Source organism: Dermochelys coriacea, chromosome 17, assembly GCF_009764565.3.
Source record: "Dermochelys coriacea isolate rDerCor1 chromosome 17, rDerCor1.pri.v4, whole genome shotgun sequence".
In the NCBI taxonomy this organism is placed as follows: domain Eukaryota; kingdom Metazoa; phylum Chordata; order Testudines; family Dermochelyidae; genus Dermochelys; species Dermochelys coriacea.
Genome location: NC_050084.1, coordinates 20,099,721 through 20,124,380, shown reverse-complemented (window position 1 = coordinate 20,124,380; position 24,660 = coordinate 20,099,721). Strand labels below are relative to the sequence as shown.

The window sequence follows — 24,660 nt, the reverse complement described above, 5'->3', positions numbered from 1 at the left end:
GTTACAGATAAAGAGTAACTATAGAATTCCATAGGGTAATTTTTTAGTTACTCTTTTGCGTTGGTGTGATCTTCAGAGAATTGGATTAATCTGTTACCTTGTTCAGTACCATACCCATCCTGGTCTCTCCCTTTTTCTCTTATATAAAAAACTACCAAGAGTTTATAGTTCTCTTTTATATAAAAAAACTACATCCACCCTGATCGAATTGGCCTTGTCAACACTGGTTCTCCACTTGTGAGGTAACTCCCTTCTCTTCATGTGTCAGTATATTTATGTCTACATCTGTAACTTTCACTCCATGCACCTGAAGAAGTGAGGTTTTTACCTACAAAAGCTTATGCTCAAATAAATCTTAGTCTTTAAGGTGCTACTGGACTCCTTGTTGTTTTTGTGGATACAGATTAACACGGCTACCCCCGGATACTTGATACCAAGAGGATGTTATCTACCCTGGATGAACTTTGTTCTGCTTTCTTAACTAAAAAACCATGGTTAATATCTTATGTAAGTTGTTTTCCCAGTATAACTAGATCCTAGTGCTAGGATTACGCTTCACAAGGTATTGTAAAAGGTGTGTCACATGTTCTATTGTATTGGTGCACCTATTCAAAAGATCAATATTTATAGAGTCCTTAATAAGCTTAATTACCTACTCTATTGTATGCAACATGGACAGTCTGAAATTTAATAATCTGTGATTACCTCTTACTCGGTTAAACACCAAAATCCATTTGTGTGTTACTTCTGGGCCATAGAACCTGCAGAAAGAAAACATTGAGCAAGAAGCCTTTGTAGTACTGAAGGCTACTCCTAAGAACCGTGACAGTCCAAAGTCACACACTGGGACAGTTGGTTTGACTTTTAGCTGCATATTATTTTAATGTTCTTGCTTAGTTAGTAACTAAGGGTGTCTTCCTAATTGTGTTTTTTTTTTTTTTTAAATGATACTTGCATAGTTTCTTTGGAATGTTTTGAGGAGTACTAATAGCCTAATTTTCCTTTTACATTTGTACAGCCTGTACAGTTCTGAACATTTCGAAGCACTTTGCTAGCAGGCCAACTTCATCACTTCTTGTGAGGCAGGTAAATATGTTTCTGTTTTACAGATCAGAAGAGGAAATGGATTGGAATTGTGTAGGGAAGTGAGTCATATTTTCAACTCTGAAAATCTGGCCTTAATTGGAGGTGTTGAAACTTCTAAAAAAATTTGGCCCAAGTGCCTTACTTAACTTGCTGTAAGTTGGTAGCAGAGCTGGAAATAGAAACCAGTAGTCCTGGTTCTCAGTTTTCTGCACTGACAAGCACACTATCTCTCATTATAATATCCAGATACCATGCAAGTCACTTCTAAAATGTAACTATTGATCACCTCTCATGGAACATGACTAGGATTTATTCCAGTTTCTAGTTAGACACTACTTTGGGGTATCAGCCTGGTAAAGTACAGGGTAGAATCATTGCACAAGTCTTGATTATGTAATATTGGAGTGGCATATACGTAACTGTGTCAGGCAAACGGTAAGCCACTCACACTGAGACAAAGGAAAAACACTCCAATAATTCTCAAGTATACAAAGAGAAAACAAATACATGTGACATATTTCATGCTCACTAAACCCCAAATGTGAAGACTGTATCAGAGAGCACTGAATTAGAACTGTCGTCCCCCCCCCCCCAAAAAAAAATGTTTCCTGGTAAAATAAAGCTCTCTAACTCGGACTCCTTAATCTTCAGCAACTATCATGTTCCTGCAAATTTTGCATAGGGTGGTTGTATTTAAAAAGCAGGATTGGGAGTCTGGGGATCTGGGTTCTGTTTTGTGCTCTACCACTATAGTGCATGACATGGGCAAGACACAGCATCTTTGTTCTCTCTCATGTAAAATAATATTTCCCACCCTTGCGGAGGTGTTGAGACAAACATTTAATGGACGTGAAGTGCTTTGAAGAAATAGTGTGATAATATACTAATGATGAAATCTTGGGTTTTAAAAAAATCATACTGATATTTGCTACACTTTGGGTTAATAATGCATATTTGCAATTCTTTAACTTTTGCAGAATCTGAGCTTTCATTCAACATTGCCCCCCCACCCAGACTTTTTTTTTTTTAAGCACATATGGTTGCAAAGGAAACTGTCAAAATAAGAACCAAGGAACCCCTGCGCAGGGCTGTCTGCCTGATTGTGCAGCCAGATAGTTCTAGAGCCCTGGGTGCTGCTCAGTGCTTTGCCAAGGGGCAGCAGAGTGAAAACTCAGTCTTGTCCCTTATCAGGGCTGGTGCTGGAAAGGTTGGGAAACAGTGAAACTGACCTAATTTTTGTCAGTTTCACTATCCTTCTGCTGGTTGGGAAAGCTGAGAGCAGTAGCAGCACCAGCGGAGGCAGACGCTGGAGTTGCTCGCTGGGGGAACAGGATTTGCAGGCTGGGAACCTACCCTTGCAACAGCCAGGAAACAATGTGCTGAGAGAGAAGCCCCCTTACCAGAAGCCACAGTGTGGGGGATCATAGAATCATAGAAGATCAGGGTTGGAAGGGACCTCCGGAGGTCATCTAGTCCAATCCCCTGCTCAAAGCAGGACCAATCGCCAACTAAATCATCCCAGCCAGGGCTTTGTTAAGCCTGACCTTAAAAACCTCTTAAGGAAGGAGATTTTACTACCTCCCTGGGTAACCCGTTCCAGTGCTTCACCACCCTCCTAGTGAAATAATTTTTCCTAATATCCAACCTAAACCTCCCCACTGATGATGAGGACTTCACATTTATCAGACACCTAATGAATCCCCTGGCCAGTTCTGGTGGCTTTACAATCACCTGCTCATCAATGTGTCTTCCCCCCCTCCACTCTCCCCTTGCTGTGTGAAAGGATTATTTCCCATTTGTGTGGATCAACTATGAATACAAGGGGACTCCGTGGAGATAACTATGCACAAAGTGCTCTCAAATGCACAGGGTAAAGAAATTGATAGAGGGAGAAGATACAGTGATTGTAGGTGTTGCTTGTAACACTTTCAGACAGGTGTATGATATGTAAATTGGCGGTATCCTTTTAATCATATCCAAATCTCCAAATCCAGCTACCTGCAGATAAATTCTTGAACCCTCCACAATATTCAGTTTACATGGGGGCTCTTAAAATTCTGCTGCGTAAGCTTGTGCAGAGGTGTTTACTGTGTAAACAATGCCCCACAATACAGTGTGCAGGGTTGAAGTTAACCATCTGCTGCCCTGTCTTGATACGTGGACTTTTTTACTGTGTTGGTTTTTCCCTTTACCACACTGCTGTTTACAATCTGAACTTATTTCCCAGTGGAAAACCAAACTGGTCAACAGTTTTGGTTGGAAGAGGGTATTCTTTTACCTCGTGCCCTCATTGTTTCAGTTTGTCTAGGGAGCAGAATCAAAAACATCCATGCTGATCCACGTTAATTGGTGTGCAAGTAACTGTGGCATTCTTGGTAGGGCAGTTTGACATTGAGGCAAATACCTCACAATGTTTGGTGCTTAAAATCAAAAACAGACAGGCTTTTCAAGGCTGGAAGCTTTCAAGGGAAATGATTCAGGGCTGTTGAAAACAGCTGTTCTCTAAGCTGTAATTAATAACACCAAATTAAATACAAGAGACTTCAAACTACAAAAATAAGATAACCTGAATTGGCACGCAGCCCAAAGACAGAATCTGTCAGCCCAAGGACAGAATTCTCTTCCTGTCCCTGTGAAACCATCCTCTTCTTTCTGATGCTCTGTCTTCTAGCTTTTACAATCATTCCGCTCTTCTCAAGTGAGGGCTGCTGCCAGTTTTTTTTGTTTTTGGTTGATAATGAAAGCCCAAATGTACAATGCTTGAAGCTGAGATCATGCTTAAAAAATCTGCTAGGAAGAAATACACATTGGCACAGATTCTATTCTAAGTACAGTCTTCATCTTGTGAGAGTTACAGCATCAAGATTTGATGAGAAGGGAATGCCTTGTTGAATGGCTTTTTTGTTTACTTTTGTACATAAAAAAAAAACAACCCTTCACAGTTATGCATTATGCAACATGGTTTTTACTCCTACTTCACTTGCTCCTAGAGCCAAGCCGTCGGCTCAGATTGGGAATTCTGAGCTGTTGAAAATTGTTGAGAAACCAGTGTCTTGCAAGGGAAGATAACAACCATTCTTTTTATACCGTTCCTGGTGAGGCTGGACCTCATTGCTCCATGCCCTAGTTTCCTGATCAGAAAAATAGGACCTCATCCTGGTTGTGAGGCTGCATCAGTGCTGCTTCTACAACACCTCCCAACCAAGGATAGAAGTGCCAAGCAATGGTATAATAAACATTTATGCCAAGCAATGGTGTAATAAACATTTATGCAAAGCAAGAAGAGATTTATTTGAGCTTTTCCTCAAAACTCTTACATGAGGAACAGAAGATTTAAAAAAATCTAGCTCGCATAAAAACTGTGGAGTAGGTCAGTAGCGTAGCCTGGGGGGGGAGAGGGGCAGCGGCCGCTCGCCCACTGAGCACAAGTGGCATCTTGTCAGTGTCTTGGCGCCTTTTACATTTTCCCCTGTTGAGGGAACAGGGGGAGCGATCCAAAAAACAAGGTGCCACCCACTGCGGCGCTTTTACTCACCCGGCGGCGCTCCGGGTTTTCGGCGGCACCTTGGCAGCAGGACCTCCCCTCGCTCCAGGTCTTTGGTGGCGGGACCTCCCCTCACTCCGGGTCTTCGGCAGCGCCTTGGCAGCGGTGGGACCGTCAGTGCCGCCGGAGACACCCGGTGTGAGCGAGGGCCGGCCGCTGGAGCGCCGCCGGGTGAGTAAAAGCGCCGCAGCAGGTGGCGCCTTGTTTTTGGATCACTCCCCCGTTCCCTCCACCTGGCTACGGGGCTGGAGTAGGTGCCTGATCCTGGTTGGTGCTGAGCAATCCTAACTGACCTGGATTTCATCGAGAATTGACGGAGCTGAACGTCAGGCAGGGCTGGGTCTGAGTGCAGTGAAGCATTTGCAGTTAGGGTAAAAAGAAAAGGAGTACTTGTGGCACCTTAGAGACTAACAAATTTATTAGAGCATAAGCTTTCGTGAGCTACAGCTCACTTCATCGGATGCATTTAGGGTAGGAATTGGACTAGGAATGTGCTTTGTGTCTGTGACGGGTTGGATCACAGAACCCCCTGGGGGCTGCCAACTGATGTGCCAAGACTGCCTCTGCTCCTGCCTTCCCTGCCTCCCAGCGTGGGACTCCAGCACCCTCTCTTGCTGAGCCAGACACACCAGTCTGCTCCAACACAGACCCAGGTCTGAACCACGGGCCCCAAAGCTGCAGCAGTCTTAACTGAAAGCAACTTAAGAAGTGTTCCTGTCTTTAACACTCAAATCTTGCCCATATGCTCAGGGTTCGGCTGATCGCCATATTTGGGGTCAGGAAGGAATCTTCCTCCAGGGCAGATTGGAAGAGGCCCTGGGGGTTTTTCGCTTTCCTCTGTAGCATGGGGCACAGGTCACTTGCTGGAGGAGTCTCTGCTCCTTGAAGTTATTAAACCATGATTTGAGGACTTCAGTAGCTCAGACATAGGTGAGGTTTTTTGCAGGAGTGGGTGGGTGAGATTCTATGGCCTGCGTTGTGCAGGAGGTCAGACTAGATGATCATAGTGGTCCCTTCTGACCTTAGTATCTATGAATCCCAACTGCCAGTGGGGTCCAAACCCCAAGTAAATCCGTTTTACCCTGTATAAAGCTTATACAGGGTAAACTCATAAATTGTTGCCCTCTATAACACTGATAGAGAGATATGCACAGCTGTTTACCCCCCCCCCCCCAGGATTAATATATATTCTGGGTTAATTAATAAGTAAAAAGTGATTTTTATTAAATACAGAAAGTGGGATTTAAGTGATTCCAAGTAGGAACAGACAGAACAAAGTGAATTACCGAGCAAAATAAAATAAAACATGAAGTTTATGCCTAGTACAGTAATAAAACTGAATACAGATAAAATCTCACTCTCAGAGATGTTTCAATAAGTTTTTCACAGACTGGACACCTTCCTAGTCTGGGCACAATCCTTTCCCCTGGTACAGCCCTTGTTTCAGCTCAGGTGGTAGCTAGGGGATTTCGCATGATAGCCGCCCCCTTTGTTCTGTTCCACCCCTTATATATATCTTTTGCATAAGGTGGGAATCCTTAGTCCCTCTCGGTTCCCACCCTTCTTCTCAATGGAAAAGCACCAGGTTAAAGATACAAAAAGAAAAGGAGTACTTGTGGCACCTTAGAGACTAACAAATTTATTAGAGCATAAGCTTTCGTGAGCTACAGCTCACTTCATTCCAGTTCAGGTGACATGATCACATGTCACTGTAAGACTTCATTACTCACTTGTAAGGAATACTTACAGGTAAAACAGAGCCATCTACAGTCAATTGTCCTGGTTAATGGGAGCCATTAAGATTCCAAACTACCATTAATGGCACACACTTTGCATAACTACAATAGGACCTCAGTTATATTTCATATTTCTAGTTTCAGATACAAGAGTGATACATTTATACAAATAGGATGACCACACTCAATAGATTATAAGCTTTGTAGTGATACCTCACAAGAGACCTTTTGCATGAAGCATATTTTAGTTACGTTATATTTGCACTCATTAGCATACTTTTATAAAATCATATAGAGTGCAACGTCACAGTGTCTGTATATTAAATTACCCTCTTCACTGAGATCTGCGAGAGAAGAGATGATTCCTTGTGTCGAGACTTGGGAAGCGCATCATGCCAATCGTGGAGAGTTAGGAAAGATTCTTTTCACCCAGAGTGAATAGAACTTTTTTCTTTAGGGGGGAAGGAGCCAAGAACAAATGGGTAAAATATCCTTGATAATGAGGAGGAAAAACTAACCACTTGGGCAGATGGCAGGCAACTAGACTCTGTGCCTGGGCTGATGCATCTTCCTGGAAGTTGTGTAAGGCTGGTTTAAAAGAGGTTTTGGCAAAGTAATTTTTCGTCCATACCTGGGTATTGTCTTCTATCATTGAATCAAATAGTGCATGCAAAGTTATCCTTGTATGTTTCAGCAGCCCCTCTGTAGAGTTCTCTGTAGTTTCCACCAGGGGTTAATTTTACTGACAGAATCTTGACATCATCTTTCTGGACCTTTTCTGTCTACCTACTAGAGAAATCCCATTTTCCTACTGGCAGTTGTATGTTGGATCTCTGTCCTGTATTCCCAGTGACCACAGTGGGGGTTCTGTCTGCATAAGGAATATAAAACCAGGCCCTTTGACTATAGCAGGCTGAGGTAGTGCCATGCTCAAAAAAATGCCATTGAATCTGTGAGAGAAGATGGGTGAGGTCTTGTATTGGATCAGCTTCTGTCAGTGAGAGAGAGAAGCTTTCAAGCTACACAGAGCTCATCTTCAGTCTTTGTGATCTGTTCACCGTTGCTGAAGCGAGTGTGACAAGCACCCAGAAGTAGAGGTCACTTGGGCTGCTGTGGGGCTTCTCTCCGCTGTCTTTTTGTCTAGATACCAAACAATACAGGACTTCAATAGCTCAGACATAGGTGAGGTTTTTCATAGGAGTGGGTGGGTGAGATTCTGTGGCCTGCACTGTGCAGGAGGTCGGACTAGATGATCAGAATGGTCCCTTCTGACCTTAGTATCTATGAATCTATGAATACGTCTGGTACCAACCAAGAAAAAACACAATAACTGGTACTTTAAATTCCCTGTGGGTAAAGTGGGAAGGAAATGGTAATACCTATAGCAAGCCACCCTGACATGAGACACTCCGCAGCACATCTGCTCAGAGTCCTCCCTGCTTTATCTGGCCAAGTGAGGGAGAATTATCAGGGTAGGCTATGTGCTTGGGACTGCAAAGGTATGGAGAAAAAGAAAATCTTCTGAATTGCCCTGAATTCAAGAGGTGAGGAATGGTAAACAATCTGCATCAGAGCTTTCATTCTAGTGAATTGTGTTTGTTTGGTAAGGAAAATGGTGCTGAACAGACATGGAGAAAGACCCACAATTCTTTCTGGCTAATGCTGCATGTTGTAATGTATAAATGCCACGTACCACAAAGGCTGTGAGATGGGTTTCTGTGCTGAGTATCCTGGAGCAGAAGGCACTGATTTTTAACGCACAGTGTGGTGGTAATAATGAATACCTGGATGTTGTATAGCATTGTTCATAATTAAATCTCAGCAAGCTTCGCAAAGAAGGTCAGTGTCATTATCCACATTTTACAGATAGGGAAACTGAGACACAGAATGGGGACATGACTTGCCTAAGGTCAACAGCAGGCCAGTGGCAGAGCCTAGAACAGAGCCTAGGTCTTCTGAGTCCCAGGCCAGTGCTTTTGGCCACAATGCCTCCCTTAAGCAGCTGTAGCTTTTGTATCACTCCAGATATGTATCAGTTTGTCTCCTCACTGCTTATTATGACACTGGTTGGCTAACATTAGCTGTGCTCACTTTAATGCCTCTCTACTAAATATGTTTTAATAACATCTCTCTTGTAACTTTGATAGCTGAAAGAACTGAGTCACTGCCCTATATTTCAAAATGAACACCTTCCTTAATTTATACTGCCTGTTAAAGGTCACCCCCTGCCCTATTCATAAGAGCTGGGTATGTCACAGTTGTTCATCTAGGCTGCTGCCCTCCACTCCAGAGGTGGTTGCATTTCCATGGAGCTGTTTTTGTACAGTTTGTAAAGTGCTCTCATGGCTGATGTATTTGACCAAGCACTTTACTCCCTCCCCCAAATATTGGTATTTCCAGTTAAGTTGTAAAGAGGAGCAAATGGTTCTGCTTTCCCTTATCTTTGTGTTCCCTTATCTTTGTGCTCCTCAGCTGCACGCAAGGGAAAAGTTCAGTTGTATCCTAACTGGGAGAGATGATGATTTTTGCAATGATGGTGTAATCCTTCGTGTTCTTAGCGATGCCAAGGGTTCCTGGGATGGAAAATCATTGCTGTCTTGTGTTTCAACTTCCTTTTTATTAATGATATCTGTATTGAGTCATGCCGATTCTGGGGCATCATGTGACTGCAGAAATGTGACAGAGTGCTGATCTGCCAAGTCATCCCGTCTGTTGCCCAGATATTTAGCTGTGATTCTCTATATCGGCAGCACACTTTCTCTGCCTTCCCTTTTCTTTGGTTACTTGCATCAGCATTTTCTCTGTAGCCGTCATGTGTTGCTCTGACTGGAACTTCTGCTTCAACAACTCAATCTTAAAATAAATGTTTTCAAGCAAATTGAACTTTGCTTAAAGCTTTGAACAGGGAATTGGGGGCTGTTAGTCCCACCTTTCCACAAAGATTAGCACAACACTCAACGAGTAAGGATTTTCACTTAATATCTGCATGGGACCAAGCTGATGAAAGGCTCCATGCCCCATTATCAGTTCTCTGACTCTTGTCTATGATTGGAACGTACATCTTCAGTAATTGAAACTATTCTCTAAGGTCTGGTCTACACTGCGGGGGGTCGATCTAAATTACGCAACTTCAGCTACTTGAACAATGTAGCTGAAGTCGATGTACTTAGATCTACTCACTGCGGTGAGTCGACTGCTGACGCTCCCCCGTCAACTCCGCCGATGCCTCTCACTCTGGTGGAGTACAGGAGTCAACGGGAGAGCACTTGGGGGTCGATTTATCGCATCTAGACTAAACGTGATAAATTGACCCCCACTGGATCGATTGCTGCCCGCCGATCCGGCACGTAGTATAGACATACCCTTAAATTCTTAATTGCAGGCCTCTCTGTATGTGTTGCCAAACATGTCCTCTGCAGATCTGCCAGCAGTGTCCTATTTTAATCTCAGCCCAACCTCCTACAGGTGGCTGCTTCCACTGATTTTACATGTTTGGAAACTGTATAGCTTGTCTTATTGCTTAGAATAAAAGTTCATGGATAGAAGAGTAATGGTGTAGAAAACATCTCTCTAGATCTCTTTTCTTCTGCATTGCATATATAGAACCAGATTCTGGATAGATCTTGCGTGGGTTCACAGTGGTTGTGGATGGAACTGGAATACCCTCTTCCTCATCCATTTCTACCTTGCATGGCTTGTATATGGGCTGGGCACAGTTGCAGACCTGATGGCAAAGTGTCCTGGATGATCCAGTGCCTGAAAACTCAGTGAGACTGAAATGACAGAGACAGAGTTGTCAAGTTAGGGAAGAGGAGTGAACAGCCCAGAAGAGTAGCTTGGAGCTTCATTTTGTGCAGTGGTCCTGAATCTTCTCTTGCATGCATGAATGTAACTCAGTGTCAGTGGAGCTACACCCGATTTACACCAGTGCAAGTAAGGGGAGAATTGGGCCCGGAGATTTTCGTCACTAGGTATTGTAGGGAGAACCCTAAACTCCAGTCATGGGGCATATGTAAGACATGGAGTAATTCTTTCACCCTGTGTGACACTGGTGAGGCCTCAGCTAGAGAATTGTGTCCAGTTTTGGGTGCCACATTTAAAGAAATTGAAGAAAGTTCAGAGGAGAACAACAAAAATGACAGAAGGTCTAGAATGCCTGCCCTATAAGGAAAGGTTTAAAACCTGGGCATGCTCAGTCTGGAGGAAAAATGCTGGAGGGGGCCTGGTAACTGTATCCGTGATCTAGTACAAAGAGAAAGGTGATCAGTTGTTCTCCATGGCTAGTGAAGGCAGGAAAGAAGTAATGGGCTTGAGCTGTAGCAAGGGAGATTAGGGTTAGACATTGAGAAACCCTTTCTAACTAATAAAGATAGTTAAGATCTGGAACAGGCTTCCAACAGGGGCTGTGGAGTCTCTGTCATTGGAGGAGTTTAAGATCAGGTTGGACAAACAGCCGTTAGGGACGGTCTAGGTGTACTGGGTCCTGTCTCGGCACAGGGAGCTGGACTAGACGACCTCTTGAGGTCCGTTCCAGCCCTTCAGTTTTATGATTATATAACCTGGAAGTGAAGCTGACCTAATGCATGTAATTGCAACAATGTCTCCACACCTATCTGCTTCTATTAATGTTGGGTCACAGATGTTTGTGTAAATAAAAGGCCTCTTTGTTTACCTTGCAAAAAGCCACAATGTTTATTTTTTTTTTTTAGAAAGTTGGTCTGGTTTTCACATCTCTGGGCTTTTGGGGCACGTTCTGAGATTTGATTCTTTTCTAGTAACTGCATAGCAAGGCCTCATGTCATTGTCAGAATGATGCATGAGTCAGGGAAGAATCCACCTCTCTCATATTGCTGTACTTGCTCTTCAGTATTAACTGGCCTATACAAACTATCTGTAGGCAGATGAGACACTGAGTCACCTACAGCTGACAAGAGTTAACAAGTTTTAATTCTGATCCCACCTGGTCTCTTGTTTCCAAGGAAAGCCCTGCCTTTAACACTTTGAGTTATTATTTGAATAAGACACATTCTCATACACACTTCTATGTTCTTTAATACTTCTTCCTGCCTTATGCCCCAGCTTATTCTCAACTTCTCTTTAAGGTCTCAGCAAAAATTACATATGGAAATTGCTGACTCCTACATGGGAAACTGAACATGGTAGCTGCTTTATCTTATAGCCCTGATCTGCCCAAGAAAGGAGGAAGTTGAAGGCCTTCTAACAAGTAGGCAGCTGATTAGATAGATATTTACGTGAGGTGCATTTTTGCCAGTCCATGCAGAAAATAAAGAGGGTCCCCAATCCTGCAACCCCAACTCACATTTGAGTAGCTTCACAGGCATTGATGGGGTTACACATGAGGAAGGACTGCAAGACCAAGCACCAGATGTCTCACCCACCCTTCTTAACATCCACTGTCCCTTTGCACAAAGCCAAACCAGCATTTCTGCTTCAGAGATCTCCCATCACTTGTGTCTTTCAGGGGAGATTTCAAACAGGCACAACCTGAGACACCTTAAAGGGCCTGGTTTACAGAGTGTGGGCACTTGGAACTGTGAGCCCCTCTGAGGTGACTCAAGATGGGCAAAGACTGAGGCACCCAAAATAACCAATCACTTCTGAAAATCTGAGCCTTAAATCTCTGTGAGCCTTGGTTCCCATTGGTGAAGTGGGATATATTTCCTTTTCTGCCTTGTCTATTTACTCTGTCAGCAAAATGGGGACCCTCCCCCCATCTCAGCTGGGACCTCTAGGCAGCAATATAATACAAATTAAGAAGTAATGGGGGGATATGTTAGGCATGGTTATATTCTAGCCCATTCAGCTTTGAAATGGTCCCTTTTCAGACTTAGAGCTCTGATATTGTCTTAAATTTAGAAGGTCTGGTCCCTAAATACATGTATAGTTGAGATCATTGTGAAGTCATACAGAAATGTTCTACAGCAGTGAATTCATGCACATTTAATTTCTTTAATTAAAAGTCATCTAACTTCAGTGCCAGACATTTCACGGAATCGGGAGCATCAAAGGGCCTGATTCTGAAAGACACCGAGCACCCTCCACAATTGAGTTCAGAGTCAGTGGAGGGTGCTCAACAGGTCATAGGACCTGGCCGTAACACTAGTGAATTACTATCAATTAAGTCATTAGTACAAACACAGTCCTTGGCAGGAAATGTCTCTGAAAAGTGGCCAACAGCCTAAAAACTCTCCCTGCAACTCTGGCACACAATGCACATCAACGATAAATGGAGATGCGCAGACATCCTTGAGAACAAAAGAGAGCCCGAAAACACAAGTTGCTTGGCACAAGGTACAGAGGCTTTATCATAAAGTCTACTCTGTAATTGCATCTATGGTATGACCCACCTCAGTTGGCTCAGGGCAACTTGTGGTGATGCACAAAGCCAAACCTTACCTCCTGGTTAACACTCTCAGAGTTAGTATGCAGGGGTACTGGCTAGAAAAAACTCTTCACTTTTAGGAAATCCAGACAATGAAAACAACATCATGGGGCTCCTTGTTTAATCACTCCTCAGAGTAGAATTGCATTCTTAAATTCTTTAGTAAAATAAAACTCTGAACAGGTCTGAGAATCAATTGTTCTGTGTTTATTCCTGCACTAGCCTTGCAATGTTGGAAGTGCAAGCTCCTTGATTGGTGCACCTGAAAGGCCTGTCTAATGTCACTGCAAGGTGCATATGTGCGTCTCTACATCCTCTACTGAAGTGCTGATTTGTAACTTTTGACAGCAGTGCTGTTCAGCAATTCGCTATAGTCCCACAGTAACATCCCACTAGAAGGGTTCTAACAACAAATTTTTTGGTGGCCTCAAAGTGTTTTCTAGTATGTTTTTGATAATAAACACAATAGAGGGATCACTCAGTTTGTAGAAGTGTCTCTACACTGCATTTTGGAACAAGCCTACCAGTCTGGGTCGACAGACTTGGATTAGTGGGGCTTGTGCTAGCTCTTTAAAATAGCTGTACAGACAGTGCTTTGAATTTGCAGCTCAGGCTCTGACGCCCACCCACTTTCTTAGGCCTCAGAGCCTGCACGCGAGTAGGAAGGGTCCCAGAACCCAGGCTCCAGCCTGAGTTCAAACGTCCTCACCTCAGTTAAACAGCCCCATACTCCCAGCCTTGTGAGCTCAAGTTAGCTGACGTGGGCCAGTTCAATTCAATGGGTGTTCAATTGCGATGTGGATAGAGCCAGTTCATTGGCACATGGAGAGGGAGGTTAACTGAATCACATTGTTTCTGCATCTAAGAACAAAGAATTCCCCACACTTACATGATGAGGGACTCTATCCTGAGAAGCAGCAACTCTGCAAACAGTTTGGGGCCGTGGTGAATAATCATCTGAACAGGAGCTCCCAGTGTGATGCTGCGGCCAAAAGAGCTAATATGAGCCTGAGATGTATAAGCAGGGGCATCTCGAGGCAGAGCAGAGAGGTTATTTTACTTCTGTATTTGGCACTGGTGCAGCCGCTGCTGGAATCCTCTGTCCAGTTCTGGTGCCAACAATTCAAGAAGGATGGTGATAAATTGGAGAGGGGTCAGGGAAGAGCCATGAGAATGATGAAAGGATTAGAAAATCTGCCTTACAGTGATAGACTCAAGGAGCTCCATCTGTTTAGCTTAGTAAAGAGAAGGTTAAGGGGTGACGTGATTACAGTCTTTAAATCCCTACATGGGCAACAAATATTGCACAATGGGCTCTTCAGTCTAGCATAGAAAGGTCTAACATGACCCGATGTCTGGAAGTTGAAGCTAGACAAATTCAGACTGGAAATAAGGTGTAAATTATTAACGGTGAGAATGACTAACCATTGGAAGGATTGTGATGGGTTCTCCATCACTGACAATTTTAAAATCAAGATGGGATGTTTTTCCAAAAGAACTGCTCTAGGAATAATTCTGGGGCAGGTCTCTGGCCTGGGTTAAAGAGCAGGTCAGACTAGTTGATTACGATGTTCCCTTGAGCTCTATGAGTCACCATTCTGCCAGTTTCCTAATGTAATGCTACCATTGCAATGATCTGTGCTGCCTACTCTTCCCGCTGTCAACTTTGTCACTACTCTACCCCCACGGATCATGGTTCAAGTTAATCATCTGCTTGCCCACTCAGAACTCTGTTCTGCCCATTATGAAACTAATCTTCCAATGTGAAGCATGATTAATAGGAATCTTGGGGAAGCAATGGAAGAGGAAAAGCAGTAGCTATTTATTCTCGAAGGGCAGGGTGGCAGTAGTTCAGGCAGAAGCCTGGGACTTGCGAGACCTGGGTTCAAGTCCCTGCTCTGCCACACACTCCATGTGTGACTTTGGGCAAGTCACTTAACCTCTCTGAGCCTCAGTTCCTCACCTGTACAATGGGATAATAGCACTGCCCTGCCTCATAGAGTGTTGTGAGGATAAATACATTAAAGATTGTGAGGCATTGAGCTAATGTGGTAATGAGGGCGAAATACAGATGCTCCCTGACTTGCGCTATCGTTCCGTTCCGGAATGCCTTGCATAAGTCGAATTTTGCGTAAGTCGGAAATGTATACCCGACCATTATGTGCAAAAACAAACAAAAAAACTCTCCTATTTCTAGCTTATGTAACTTTTTCCGTGAGTGCGGATTCACATAAGTCGGATCTTGTGTAACCTGGGGAGCGTCTGTAAGTACCTTAGCCAGATGGATCAGGGGAACTGCTAGTCCGAATGTGCTCAGAACGATCAGTTCTTTTTTGATGCTTTTCGGGAGGGAGGGGGGAAAATAAGAATAATTGATAATAGATCAGTAACACATGATTAATTGCATGCAAATCAACATAGAGGTGTTCCTTGAACAGTCCCATCCAATCCATTACATTGCTCTTTGTCATTTCAGAAATCTATCTTCATCTAGCCACTTTAATGATCTAGAAGAAAGAAAAAAGCGGGTATTAATAAAACTGACAGATACTAAATGAGTGCAAAGACAATAGTATAAGTGGACCTATGATTTACTAGAGAGAATAGAAAGGTGGACAAAAATGAACAAACTGGGATTCATCTTGAGGAATGGGAACGCGAATGCTGTAGTGCCAACAGGGACCTAGAGGTGCTAGTGGATGGCAAATTAGACGTGAATTTGAAGCAAAACAAAAGTGAACGCAGCTTGGGGATGCATCCAACGAGGCATCACACCGCTATGGAGGAAGGTAACAGGCTCTCTCCATGGCTCTGGTGTGGTTGAGTCATACAGCAGTAAATTCTGCCCTAGAAAGATATAAGAGAGAAGAGCAACAAAAACGATCGGGATGGCTGGAGGAATTGACTCCTCCAGAATATGTATTACTGGGGCAAGGGCCAGCTGTGAATTTGATCTGGCTCCCGTCACAAGCTTTGCCACTGACGTTGATGGGAACCAGATGAGGACCTCTGCGAGAGGCACAAGGCTACAGCTGTTTGAAATGTGCTCATACCAAGGATGGAGTGCAAGCTGGCCAGGGTTGATGCAACTCGAAAGTAGGAATTTGGCTGAATATAGCAGAAAGCTTCTTTTTCGAAGTGAGATGCATTAGGCTGTGAAATGATCCCCTAAAGGATGGGCTAGCTCTTGGGACATTGAAAACTATAGTGGACGCAGCATGTACTGGGAGGTCTTCTCCTAGGTCTCTCCCATCTCATTCCAGTGATGCTCTGTCACTATTGGCATTTTGATTATATGTAATTTATTTTTTTTTCTCTTTCCTCTTTCTAGTGTTGCCAGTTGTCATGGGGGATTCTGCCATGGACTCCACTCTCCCCACTCCTGAAAGTGCTGTCCCGGAGGGCACTCTCTTTAGTATGACCGATGTGTTTCTCTTCTCACTCATCGTTGGCCTCCTTTCTTATTGGTTCCTCTTCCGCAAGAAAAAGGAAGAAATCCCCGAATTCACCAAAATCCAGCCAATGTAAGTGACTGTCCTGATGAAATCGGGATGAATCTAAATCCCATTGGTATGTTGTGAAGGGGAATGCTCACCGCCAGTCACACCTAGTGGTCAGGCGGGGCTGTGGCAGGTTGTCTTCCTCCTGGGTGATCCCCTTTCTCATTATATAGTCGCCCTGTGGTGATCTGTCATTTCAGTGTCTCTGCACTCCGGCTGGGTCACAAATTCAAGTCTAATTTTTTCGGGTTACACAGAGTCCAATGATGGAGAAGTCTTCAGAAATCATCAAGGGCTTCAGGACTTCCCCCTCTTGCATCAGGGTCTTGGGTGTGAACCCTCGTATCTTCAGGGTCTTCCCAACTTGGTTTCTTGGTGAGGGATAGACTTCTGTCATTGTCTCCTTTTTAGGGTTGGTAGGAGAGCCTGAGCCCACCCTCTCCACTGGGCTCCGATCTGGGGCCCCAATGATTGGCAGCTAGGCCCTGTACATTGAGGTGCTATGCAGGTACCTCCCTGGATCATTTCCTGCCAGTGCCCTCTCTTCCCAAAGGGTAAAGTAAATAACTGAACACACAGATAAAGTTTCTAATCTTTAAAAAGTCACCAGTCCCTGCTTTGCAGGCTGGGTCAGGTCAGTATCACCTGGCTTCAATCAGCAGGTGCCCTGTGGTGCTCCTTCTCGGGAGTTAAGAGCACAGGTCAGTTCACTTCTGTTGTTTCTCTGCCATTGAGTTACTCAACTTCCCTTTTTACCGGCTTGTGCAGGCTTTGCAAGTGTGTGTGTGTGTGTGTGTGTGTGTGTGTGTGTGTGTGTGGTGGGGGGCTGCCTGGGCCCAGAGAAGCTCCTTAACCCTTTCTTCTCCAGTGTGGGGTTTGTGTTCCCCATCACATACAGTCATAACATTTCTTCAGTTTCCCCTTCTTTTCTGCCCCTCCTCCCACTCCTCTGTGTTAAGTGAGATTAGCATGTAAATCCTGTTCTTACCAGCCAAGTTGGGAAAGCCATGGCCAGTCTCATCGCTGGGATGCCAGAAGGGGAAGAACTGGCTTTCCCGCTACCAGAGGGTAGTTAGGTGGTACCATCAGTGCTTGTCTTTACCTTGTCCCACTAAGTTGTAGGGTGGGATGTGGGGGCTTGCCATTCATAACTCTGCCATGTAGAGCAGGAATAAAGTCAGCCTTGGTGCCAGCCATTATACCTGGTCTCTGCTTTAAACATACTTCCAGAGCGAGGAGGAGAAAGGCTTCCCTGCTTGGTTATTTTCTTCACTGTCATCCACTGCTTTGATTTCTGCTAGCCTGGAAGGTGAGACACCAGGAATCAAATGAATTTCCTGGGTGGCAGTGTAAATTCAGTAGACTCCTTCCCGTGCAGCAGCAGTGATATTGCCCAGTATTGACTCCATCCACTAAGGTGTGGGATTGATGTCTCCAAAGGGATCCTCCTTCAGAAGAACTGTGATGTGGGGCCGGATGGGTGGATGGAGGTTCTCTGACAGCGTGGGGGGAAGGTCAGAGAAGCAGTGATCGCTTAGACAGGCCTTTGTTTGGGGCAAAGAACACCTCGCAAAAGGATTGGCACGGTGGGGTAATGTCAGGAGACCTTTCTTCAGAGTTTCCAGCATAGAGGAATCATTAACAGAACTAATCAGATGACCCACTGGCCTGTGACCAGAATATAGAGATGGATTAACTGAATGCTTTTGAAACCCAAAGAGCCAAAAACATGCCTTTTGCAAGTGCTTGCGATACCACTGAAGTCAGCGGAGTTGTGCATGCTTAGAGAGCTGCTCCACATCCCTTCACTCTTGACAGGTACTAGAGGGAGGAGGAGAGTTAATGATTGTCTCCTTTATTTATTTGTGGGCCGTTTCATCCTCTCCTTGCCTTGCACTTGCCCGCTCTGTAACACCTCATAAGAGCAAGGTGATGAATCACAATGGCCCACATCCTGGCTGTTACTCCCCTTACTGGTGCCAGCCTCCAGCAAGACAGGAGCAGCCTGTCTGAAAGCATCAGGCTGTACCTTGCATGGCTTAGCAGTTGCTTCTGTCGTTCTTAAGCGAATATGGCTTTTAATAGCAAGTACAGAAGAGAAAACACTCCAGATAAAATGGGAACCATTCTCTGGCAACACGAGCATCGCATCTGGGAAAGCTCCTTTATTAGTTACTGAATCCGAAAAGCACTCCAAGCATTCAGGGGTTTAACCATGACTTGTCTTTGTGCCTGACTTTCTTGGGCCTCCTATATCTGCCCTACAACATTCTATTTCTTCTAGATCAGGGACCATATTGAGAGCACGAGCCCTGGGCACAGTATTCTCCAGTGTTAGTTGGGGCTGGGTGCTCAGTGTGTGCATACCCCTCCAGCCAGTTCCTTAGTTCTCCCCATTGGTATTTTTTGTCACTGTCTTTTTTCCCCCTCCTTTATAAACAAAGCCCAGCTTCATTAATGCAACGTTCAAATCAAGATTTCAACCCCACAAAAGCTAAGAAATTCAGAATTCTTCGAGTGCACGTGTCCATTCCTCTTCACGAGTGTGTGTGCCCAGTGCCCCAGAATCAGGGATTTTTCCCTTAACATTGGGGCAGAGCATGTGGCCTCTGTTGCCTCATACTGCCGCATGATGGTATAAAGGGCCAAGCTGCCCCAGACCCCCACGTTCTTTCTCACTGCCTGTGATCGGTAATCGGAGTGTGTTGGCTTGCTTCTGCAAGTTTATCCCCTTATGGGGAATCTCTCAGCTTTACTATAAATAGTTGCCACTTGTTAGTCGTTTAGATTAATATAAGTTTCATTTATTATTTGTATTGTTTTATTGGCGCATCAGTTCCCCTTTTGTACAGGGCGCAGACCCCCAATACTAGGGTATGCCGTGATCTCCAGTGTTTAAGCCTTGTGCCAGCTGCAAAAGACCTGTGCCGGTAAGTTACCCTCATTCCACCTGCCTAAAGCATCTCAGCAAGGGTCACATTAGGGACCGTGGCCAAATTTGCAGGGACTTTAAACCTCAAATGAAGAAAGACCAAGATGGAGGCTGTCCTGCATTTACCTTCTGAGCCTTACTGCTTGGGGCATGCAGCACAGGGCTCTTCAGCCTGGGTGCGGAATGCCTCTCCGGACACTGTCTCGGGACGTCGGCACCAGTCCCCTTCCCCATGCAAAGGAGCTGATTTGTCCAAGGAGCTGAGATCAGTAAGTGCTCAGGAGGACAGAGGAAGGGGCCCTTTGGCAAGAGACGCTCCCCCTACCGACTTATTCGCATCAGGGCTCATCAACTCTGGCAACTGATCCCTGCCATTGTACCAGCTACTTCTGGGCAACAACATCTGCAACAAGAAAGTATCTCTGTACCAACGATGCCAGAGGCACATTTGGCCGCACGAGATCTACTCTGCCTTTGGGTGCCAGGCTCCCTGATGGTACAGGAGGCAACTCACTCGGTGACAGTGCATCCTCAGGCCCCAGCTATGGACTTGCCTGAAGCTAGTGAGTTGGCACTGCAGGGGGATAAAGCTTCCAGCTGTCTGGCATTTTCTCAAGCAGTGCAGTCCTGGGATAAACCTACTTCGATATCTCAGAGCTGTGTACCAATAGCTCCAGAACAGTGCACCTCGACCTTGGCACCGCTTGGTATGGCACCACTGTGATCGGCTGACTCAGGGTCTTGCTCGGAGCCTGAGGTAGGCTTTTATGCCCCTTGCTCTTGAGACAGATGTCGGCACTCCTCTCCTCCGTCAAGGGAGGTACCCACCGGAGATACAGAGACACTCCAGAGAAAGGAAACCTCACTCATGGTTGGGGTCCTATGCTGTACCAGTGGCCCTACTGGAACCCATGGGGCGTGTTTCTAGTTTCCAGATCCTCCCTGGTTCCTCAGTCTCTTAGATCTCCTACCACGCTCCATGAGGAGTCCCAGGAGGATGTTTTCGGTACCGAACAAAACGCTCAAGGCCTGCAAGCTTTGCAACATCCACCCACTACACTGCAGGAGGATCAGCCTCCGCCTCTTTGCATTCATCCTCACCTGATGAGACTGTAGCTCCTAGAGACACTTCACTGGTCCAAGATGACTACAGGATGTACCAAGACCTTTTCGTAAGAGTGGCTTGGGTAAATTGGCCTTTGTTTTGGAATGAATTTCACCTTATTTGTGAAATAGAAATTATTTGCAAGGTAAATATTTTGTAAATTGCAGATGCCCAGTATTCTGGTAGGGTCTGCCATGTGGTCACAGAATGCATACGGATAAGGAGATGGGACCTTGATTTCTGCCCAGTGTCCTGCCTTCAGATGGTGTTAATGTCTCAGATGTGATGGTGCATTAGCATTTTCGGTAGAATGGGTTCCTCTGTTTGTCCACTGCGCACCACCTAATAGTAGGCCCTGTGCTGGTGAATACAAATGTCTTTTACTTTGAAGTATCCTTTCACTACTGCAAGAATTACAGTTTATCGCAGAATGCCTGTGGAAAGAAATGTCCATAGCATGGTCAAATGAGCACCCTTGACACAAGGCTTAACTGATCCATAGCTGCCTTGTGTTGGCCCTCTGCACAGAGGTGAATTTCAGCAAGGATGCCATGCTTCTGTTACTGTGAATGTAACACCAATTCTGATTTAGGCACTAGAAATGAATGTTTGTCTCTGTTTATCTTTCCCAAACTCCTGGATCTGCTGCAGAGTGAGTTAACTGAAGGACAGGGGGTCTGGGTGAGGCTGATGTTTCACTCCTGCGGTCTGATGTGGGTCACAAGTGAAAATGAAGGCATTGGGTTTCATTGTAGTCTCTCTTCAGCCACTGCTTTAATCTCATCCCAGTGTTAGGTGTAACTGAGGCTGTGCCCTGCAGCTGCTGTGCTGTAACTCCCCCATGTGGATGCTGCGGGCATGAACTGAAAAGTTTCTAGTTCTCATTATGTAATCCTGTCTCAAGAGGACGATGGTAACATGGAGTAGAAATCTTTCAGTTCATGCCCGCAGCATCTGCACGGGGGAGTTACAGCACAGCACGTCAGTGCCACAGCATAGACAAGCCCTGAGTCTCTGCGCAGAAGAGAGGCCAGGAGTGAGGTGGGTTGTGAAATTCCTGGGGCCAAATGTCACACGCTAACAGAGAGGAAACAGCGTGGCTTAACATAAGCCGTAGGAAAATGGATCTCATCAGGAAAAGGAAAGTTCATGCCCTGGCTAGAAGTTTAAAGAGAGGAGCCCACATTGTTCGCAAGCATCTTGCAATGAAGTCACTGTATGGGGCAGAGAGATGGGGGTGGGTGGGAGTGTGTGTGTATGTGAGAGAGAGAGAGAGAGAGAGAGAAGCAGCTGGTACTGTGCATGGTGGTTGTTTACTAATTGTCATCTGTCCTAACTTCAGTCATAACCTGTGAGTTTCCTTGGACCGTTCAAGCACCCCTCCCTCCACCAATGGCCTTGCTTGTGAATGGTGTATTTAGGGTGACCAGATGTCCCCATTTTTATAGGGACAGGCCCGATATTCGGGGCTTTGTCTTTATATGGGCCCCTGTTACTTACACACACACACCTGGCTCAATTTTTCACACTAGCTATCTGGTCACCCTTTGTGTATTTATCTGCTCCAGCCTTCATCTCTGGGGAGTTTAATAAGTCCCAATCTCTCATGATGGGAGCTGGAGTAGCCAGGAGAATGGTATTGCTAGACTCCTGCAAACTGGAACGCTGAATTAGATTCCTGTGCCATCAGCTGCTAAAACTCCCAGGGACAGCTCTTGTGAATGCGAATCTCACAGCGCTTCAAAGGAGATGATCCTGCGCCTTGCAGAGGAACATACCATAGAGGAACCCTGAGATCCATCTAGCTCTCTTTGGGCTGTTCGCGGCTGCCTGTCACCCCAGTATGTGACCACCTTCCATGTAAAATCGGTAGCAATTAGCAACATCCCTAAAGGACTTCACGGAGTCTCTGGCACTTCTCCTTTGATGTGCATTGAAGGAAGAGGGCATGCCAGGGTCATAGGAGAAACCCCTGTCTCCCATCCTCTGTTGCATATCATGGGATGGCTGGCAGTATTCACCGGATTCATCTCAGGCACTGCAATAAGACAAAGGGCTGTGATGGTCTCTCAGATAGCTTGGCCCTGTATTAAGGCTTTAACTGTAAAACCATGGCCCCTTGTCTGGAAGGAGTGTCCCAAAGCCCCATCCCTTTTATCTGCAGGAGTCTTGTTGCCCATAGTTTTATATTTTTGTTTTGAGACGATGATTTGGTGCTTATGAAAATGAAGGAGTGAAACACTCATTTGGGCAGGTAGTTAATGCAGGCAGGCACCATAGATCTGCCATTAAGTCTCCATCCTGAGCTTCTGTCCCACCCATAAGCAGAGACTGCTGGCATTGTGAGGCTTTTTTATTTGCTTTTGTGACATTGGCCAACTCTTTTCTGGGGCTGAGAGCCACTGGCCATTTTGTAGGGCCTGATTTCCTCACCCTCGTCCTGTACCTTGTGTAGTCATTTACATCTGGGTAAAACACTGATGTCTGAGTGGCAGCTTTTCACACTCATTTTGCACAGGTGTTCGTGACTACACTCATTGCAAGGCTGGGGAGAATCCAGCTCCAGATCTCATCAGGACTGTCTTTGAAATGAGAGGTTTCAGAGTAACAGCCATGTTAGTCTGTATCCACAAAAAGAACAGGAGTACTTGTGACACCTTAGAGACTAACAAATTTATGACAGCATAAGCTTTAAGCTTTCGTGGGCTACAGCCCACTTCATCGGATGCATAGACTGGAACATATAGTAAAAACACTCACACACACACACACAAGGTGGAAGTTGCCATACAAACTGTAAGAGGCTAATTAATTAAGATGAGCTATTATACACAAAAGAATAAATGGACACACATCTGACATCAGGAATCATAACATTCAAAAACCTGTAGGAGAACACTTCAACCTCTCTGGCCACTCCATAAAAGATTTAAGGGTGGCAATTTTGCAACAGAAAAGTTTCAAAAACAGACTCCAGCGAGAAACTGCTGAGCTTGAATATGCAAACTAGATACCATTAACTTGGGTTTGAATAGAGACTGGGAGTGGCTGGGTCATTATGCATATTGAATCTATTTTCCTATGTTAAGTATCCTCACACCTTCTTGTCAACTGTCTAAATGGGCCATCTTGATTATCATACAAAAGTTTTTTTTCTCCTGCTGATAATAGCTCATCTTAATTAATTAGCCTCTTACAGTTTGTATGGCAACTTCCACCTTCTCTGTATGTGTGTATCTATCTATCTATCTATCTATCCATCTCTTCTGACTATATGTTCTATTCTATGCATCCAGTGAATTGCCACAAGTATTCCTGTTCTTTTTGAGATGACAGTAGCTCATGTCCTAGCAGCCCTTCTGTGTCTCCCAGCAGAACATGCCATCCATTCTGCACTGAACACTAGGCCTGTCTGTGCTGCTTTGTATGGTGGAAGCATCCAGCCACACACACTCTGTTCTTTTCCCCGCTAAACCTGAGCAAGTTTATGGGCTTTTATCTTAGAATGTGGTAGAGGTTTGGGGCCAGTGTGAGTTGGTTCACGGGGTTTTCACCCCTTTATCCTGCACTGTCACTTATTCTAGTTCTAGCAGTTTTGCACTGTACACACTGTGCTGTCGTCCTTGTGTGGCTGCACTGCTCCTCCACCGGGGGTGGGGGGGGTCATTAGGAGCTGTGGAAGAGCTGTACCTCCTGTTTTCTCTTGAAGTGTGAATATCTCCTGCCCACTGGGACATTGCCCATTTCCAACAGCTGAATGAATGCAGCTTGCAAGGTTGCTCTATAACTGGTGTGTCTGGCACAATTGCATGTTGCGACATCAGTAACACACCCTAAGTCTTATCTATTTTGATATTAAAGGGGGATGGGAAATGAGCCTCGAAATGGCTTCTTCCCATGCAATCCAGAGTCAACTCTGCTGCAGTGACAGGCTGAGGCTACATAAGTCATGTTAGCAAATTGCTTGGCGGCTTTACTAATTTCCCGAGCCTTAAGCCAGTGGCACCAGAAGCTGCGTGCCTGCCACCAAAGGCAAAACTAGAGGCTGCAGCTGGATTGGGGCCCTGTGATTGTGGTTGTAGCTACATTTTTAGGATAATTGGAATCTTGAGGGAAATGAATGAGTGAGGCTGTTTTATCTTGGGATTTACTTCCCTCCCATCCTCTAGCCCAGGGTAGGGTTTCCTACTTGATAAATATGCAAAATCGGTGCATTGCAGAATCAGTTACTACTAACTCTAGCTTCAAGATCTGGCAGCTAGCCTAGCCCTCTTGATGGGTTACCCTGACCCTGATGATGGATTGACTAGTCAGCCAGCCACAGCTGGGTATATTAATCAGGCAGGACTCAGAA

General features: G+C 45.1%; 1 protein-coding gene across 8 annotated transcripts in view; it reads left to right on the top strand.

Annotated features, from left to right (window-relative positions):
* LOC119844870 (NADPH--cytochrome P450 reductase) overlaps positions 1-24,660 on the top strand; it is a 63,250-nt gene that overhangs the window by 9,161 nt on the left and 29,429 nt on the right. For 4 of the 8 annotated variants that reach the window (XM_038376304.2, XM_043499441.1, XM_038376302.2 and 1 more), the window contains 2 exons: positions 1,019-1,086; positions 16,101-16,293. In XM_038376304.2, the coding sequence (XP_038232232.1) occupies positions 16,115-16,293 (179 nt within the window). In that variant the 5' untranslated portion in view covers positions 1,019-1,086; positions 16,101-16,114. Of the gene's footprint in view, positions 1-488; positions 508-1,018; positions 1,087-16,100; positions 16,294-24,660 lie in introns of those variants that run through there. The other 4 variants (XM_043499445.1, XM_038376305.2, XM_043499446.1 and 1 more) reach the window with 2 other exon arrangements.